Source organism: Coffea arabica, chromosome 10c (genome assembly GCF_036785885.1).
Source record: "Coffea arabica cultivar ET-39 chromosome 10c, Coffea Arabica ET-39 HiFi, whole genome shotgun sequence".
NCBI classification, from domain to species: domain Eukaryota; kingdom Viridiplantae; phylum Streptophyta; class Magnoliopsida; order Gentianales; family Rubiaceae; genus Coffea; species Coffea arabica.
The window spans coordinates 49,459,769-49,464,523 of NC_092329.1; the positions used below are offsets into that span (position 1 = coordinate 49,459,769).

The 4,755-nt window shown below is 39.5% G+C and overlaps 1 protein-coding gene across 1 annotated transcript; it reads left to right on the forward strand.

Annotated features, from left to right (window-relative positions):
• The first annotated feature begins 1,489 nt into the window (after positions 1–1,489).
• LOC113714339 (DEAD-box ATP-dependent RNA helicase 21-like) lies at positions 1,490–4,231 on the forward strand. The gene is made up of 2 exons (XM_027238141.2): positions 1,490–1,644; positions 1,739–4,231. Exon 2 carries the CDS (start codon positions 1,782–1,784, stop codon positions 3,930–3,932), a length of 2,151 nt encoding a protein of 716 aa, XP_027093942.1. The 5' UTR covers positions 1,490–1,644; positions 1,739–1,781; the 3' UTR covers positions 3,933–4,231.
• The last annotated feature ends 524 nt before the right edge of the window (positions 4,232–4,755 follow it).

Here is a 4,755-nt window from a genome sequence, read left to right on the forward strand (position 1 = left end):
AATTATTGATTGGCTCTAAATATTACAAGATAAGTAACCTCAAGGGAGGTTAGTGTAATTTTAAAAATTTGAAAGGAAGCCAATAAAATAACCAGAAACCTCAAGCGAAGTTTCTGAAATTATCCCTACTTTCTAAATCATTTATCCAGAAGAAAATGACAAAAGCCCAAGAGCCACAAACAAAATCAACAACAGTTTGGGACATGGACTCCATAGTTTTGGGCCTAGATTAATATGCTGCACTAAAATAGTCTAAGACATATTAATAAGTTCACTCCAAGAAATAAGATCAAGGCAGCTGGCATTCATTATTTTTGTGTTAATCAAATATGTATATCGACACATGCACTAATACACATTATAGTGTTGAATACATGTTGCATTTGAAAATTTTTAATTTTAACTTTAAATTATAATTATTTATTATGCATGGAAGGATGAAAGTGCCATCCTTTGAAGATTAACCCCTTATTTTTAACTATTCATGTGTTATTCTATTTCCTTGTTGTTTAGTTTTTTGCTTGTTATTTAGTTGTTGACTTGTTATTACTAGTAGGTTTATTTCGTCTATAAACACCTCTCATAGTAGAATAGCCCTAATCAATCAATGAAAAGATTTTGAGCTTAATGAAACTTTTGTCTTGACTGTGCTCAAATCTGTTCAATTTTACTTTCTTTTTTTGAACAAGATTGCTGTGTCTTCTACTTTTTGGTTCATTTCGTGCTTTAAATCACCAAAATTGGTGCATAACAAAATTGTTGTGTCTTCTACTATTTGGTTCATTTCGCACATCAATCACCAAAATTTGTGCATGTATAGCAAAAGGAGTAGATCAATCAATTTCTTTAGGGCAATATGGAATCCGATGTGTGGACTTTGCTATATGTATAGGGCAATATTGGATGTTTTGCTCTTTCTTAGCGAATATATGTCAAAAAATTCCGTTGTAATTTCCTTTTTCAATTCGCCTTGTGTCTTGATTTCAAGGGATTGCTATTTGAAAATTAATTTTGGCAGAAAAAAAAGGTAAGAAAATTTGAAGAGGTTGAAAGGACTAAAGTTAGGATTAATCTTTTCTGCATTACCAATGTATACACTATCAGCGTTGGATGAATGATAACTATGCAAAATTTAAATTTAAAATTTAATTTTTGTATCTTTATTATAAATTCAACGATGATAGTTTATACACTACCAAATATTTACTGATAAAACTAAACTAAAATTACCAAGCAATTCCGGCTCCAAAGCATACACAATGAGAAATTTAAAATTCAATTTTTGTATCTTTATTATAAATCCAACGATGATAGTTTATACACTACCAAATATTCACCGATAAAACTGAACTAAAATTACCAAGCAATTCCGGCTCCAAAGCATACACAATGAGAGGACGTAGAAGTTTTTTAATTGAAAAATATGAAATCACTAAATTACCCTTGAATTTGTTCTTTCCACTTTTATTATTTTTTTCTCCAAGTCCCATCTAACCAGACATTAATTTCAGTGGCGGCGTAAATATATTTCTTCCCCTCCTGCGATTACCCAAGCGACGGCAATTCCTTTTCACGATATAATAATCCGTTCCTAAATTCTAGGAATCAGATTATTGAAACCCGATTTGGGATTTCCCGGTTCCGGTACTACTCAATCTAACTGACTATTTCCCAAAAATCCCTAGCAATTCATTTTCTATTTTAAAAACCCTAACACATTTCCCCCAAAATTCCCTAGAACTTTGTAGAGAACAATTTTTCACTTGCCGGCGGCGACGGTGATGAAGCGAGCGGCGGACGACGGGTTGACTAAGCCGGACGGCGCGAAGAAGCCTGTCTTCCTCACCAAAGCCCAGCGGGAACAGTTAGCTCTTCAGAAGCGGGAGGAAGAAGTCGCCGAACAAAAACGCCGTGCTGAGCAACTGCTGCTTCAAACCCATCGCCCTTCTTCCGCTGATGGCTCTAAACCCTCCTCCGATAGGGATAGGGATCGGGATAGGGATAAGGATCGTGAGAGGGAGAGAGATAGAGAAAGAGAGCACCGTGAACGGCGGGAGAGAGATCGAGAGCGGGAACGGGAACGGGAAAGAGAGAGGGAACGAGAAAGGGATTACCGCGACTCGGAGCGGCGGAACCGGGAGAGGGAGCGGGAGGAAGAGCAGAAAGCAAGGGAGCAGAAGACTCGGGACAGAGAGAAGGAGAAGGAGTTGGACGCGATTAAGGAACAGTATTTGGGGTCGAAGAAGCCGAAGAAACGGGTGATTAAGCCGAGTGAGAAGTTTCGTTTCTCGTTTGACTGGGAGAATACAGAGGACACTTCTCGGGATATGAATATTCTGTACCAAAACCCTCATGAGGCTAGATTGCTGTTTGGCAGGGGTTTTCGGGCTGGGATGGATAGGAGGGAGCAGAAGAAGCTTGCTGCCAAGAATGAGAAGGAGCTGAGGGAAGAAATTCGGAAAAAGGAGGGTGTAGAGGAGACTCCTGGAGAGGCTGCGGCTCAAAAGTTGAAGGAGCAGGCTGCTGATTTGTATGATACCTTTGATATGAGGGTTGATCGGCATTGGTCCGAGAAGAAGCTTGAGGAGATGTCTGAGAGGGATTGGAGAATTTTCAGGGAAGATTTCAACATCTCGTATAAAGGTTCCAGAATCCCTCGACCTATGAGGAGTTGGACTGAGAGCAAGCTTAGTTCTGAATTGCTTAAGGCTGTGGAGAGGGCTGGTTACAAGACCCCATCTCCTATTCAGATGGCGGCTATCCCACTTGGCCTCCAGCAACGTGATGTTATTGGTATTGCTGAGACTGGTTCAGGTAAGACTGCTGCTTTTGTTCTTCCCATGTTGACTTACATAACTAGGCTTCCTCCTATGAGTGAAGAGAACGAGGCCGAGGGGCCATATGCAGTTGTTATGGCGCCAACTCGAGAACTTGCACAGCAAATTGAGGATGAGACTGTTAAATTCGCTCACTACTTGGGTATTAAAGTTGTTTCTATAGTGGGGGGTCAGTCCATAGAAGAACAGGGGTTTAAGGTTAGACAAGGGTGTGAAGTTGTTATTGCCACTCCTGGGCGCCTTCTGGATTGTTTAGAGAGGCGGTATGTTGTTCTTAACCAGTGTAATTATGTTGTTCTTGATGAAGCTGACCGCATGATTGATATGGGTTTTGAACCCCAAGTTGTGGGGGTGCTAGAGGCTATGCCTTCGAGTAATATGAAACCAGAGAATGAGGACGAAGAATTAGATGACAAGAGGATCTACAGAACGACATACATGTTCAGTGCTACCATGCCACCTGCTGTAGAGCGGCTTGCTAGGAAGTATTTGCGAAATCCTGTAGTCGTGAACATTGGAACTGCAGGTAAGGCAACAGACCTCATCACTCAGAATGTGATGATGGTGAAGGAATCAGAGAAACCAGGCAGATTGCAGAGGTTGCTGGATGAGCTTGGAGATAAGACTGCTATAGTGTTTGTTAACACAAAGAAAAATGCAGATACAGTTGCTAAGAATTTGGACAGGGCAGGGTATCGTGTTACCACTTTGCATGGTGGGAAGTCCCAGGATCAGAGAGAAATCAGCCTTGAAGGTTTTAGGACCAAGAGATACAATGTGTTGGTTGCAACGGATGTAGTAGGACGTGGGATTGATATACCTGATGTTGCCCATGTCATTAATTATGAAATGCCCAGTAATATTGAATCATACACCCATCGCATTGGACGTACAGGTCGTGCTGGGAAGACCGGTGTAGCCACTACATTTTTAACTCTTAGCGACTCTGATGTCTTCTATGATCTCAAGCAAATGCTTACTCAAAGCAATAGTCCTGTGCCTCCAGAACTTGCTAGGCACGAGGCATCAAAGTTCAAGCCAGGGAGCATTCCTGATAGACCACCTAGACGGAATGATACAGTATTTGCTCATTGAGTCTATTGTCCCCAGATTATGTTCTGCTTTGGTGCTCTAGTGATGTGGGATCAAATACTATGATTGCTTTATGGGCAAAGCAAAGATTTTATCTGGAGATTGTGCATCTAAATTTGAGGAACCAGTTGTGCTTAAAATGGTAAACTATGTAACGAATCCTTTTCAATATTGCTTTTCTTTTACTAGTACTCTTTTATTACCGTCTGTTAACTGCTGTAGCATATTTTTGATTATGGTTCTGAGGAATTTGTAATTGCCTCTACATTTTCCTGGATCTAAGGAAGAATACTTGAGGTTAATGGTTTGTCTCATTTTGTTTTTTAATTTTCTCTGTAGTCATATCATAGTTTTGGTTGTTTTTTAGCATTTTTTTTCTTGTGTTTAATTTGACAACAGCAAAGAAGGGAAAGATGTGGCTACTTTAGTGATTATAACACGTTGACAGTTTAAGACTCATGAAGTTCCTCAATGTGGCAGAGCTCTTGAATTATTTTGGATGAAAAATAACTTGTGACCCAGCTAGTCTTACAGTAGTAGTTCAATTTTTACAGGTTTGAAGTAATATCATTTTGGGTAAACTGCCCAAAATTGCCAGTATGTTATTTATATTAGATAGTGTGGTTCTATTTTTGTTTCCAATTCACCTGCTAAACTTTTAAAATGGTGTAGTCATTGCATTTGATTTTGGGGTTAGCTCTAAAGGACATGGCATATAATCTTAAGTATGATATCAGGTCATTTCTTTTTTATCTGATTACAAAGTTAGACGAAATGGACAGAGATTACCATGTAGAAGTTGAGTTGGTGATTTGGAAATGAATAC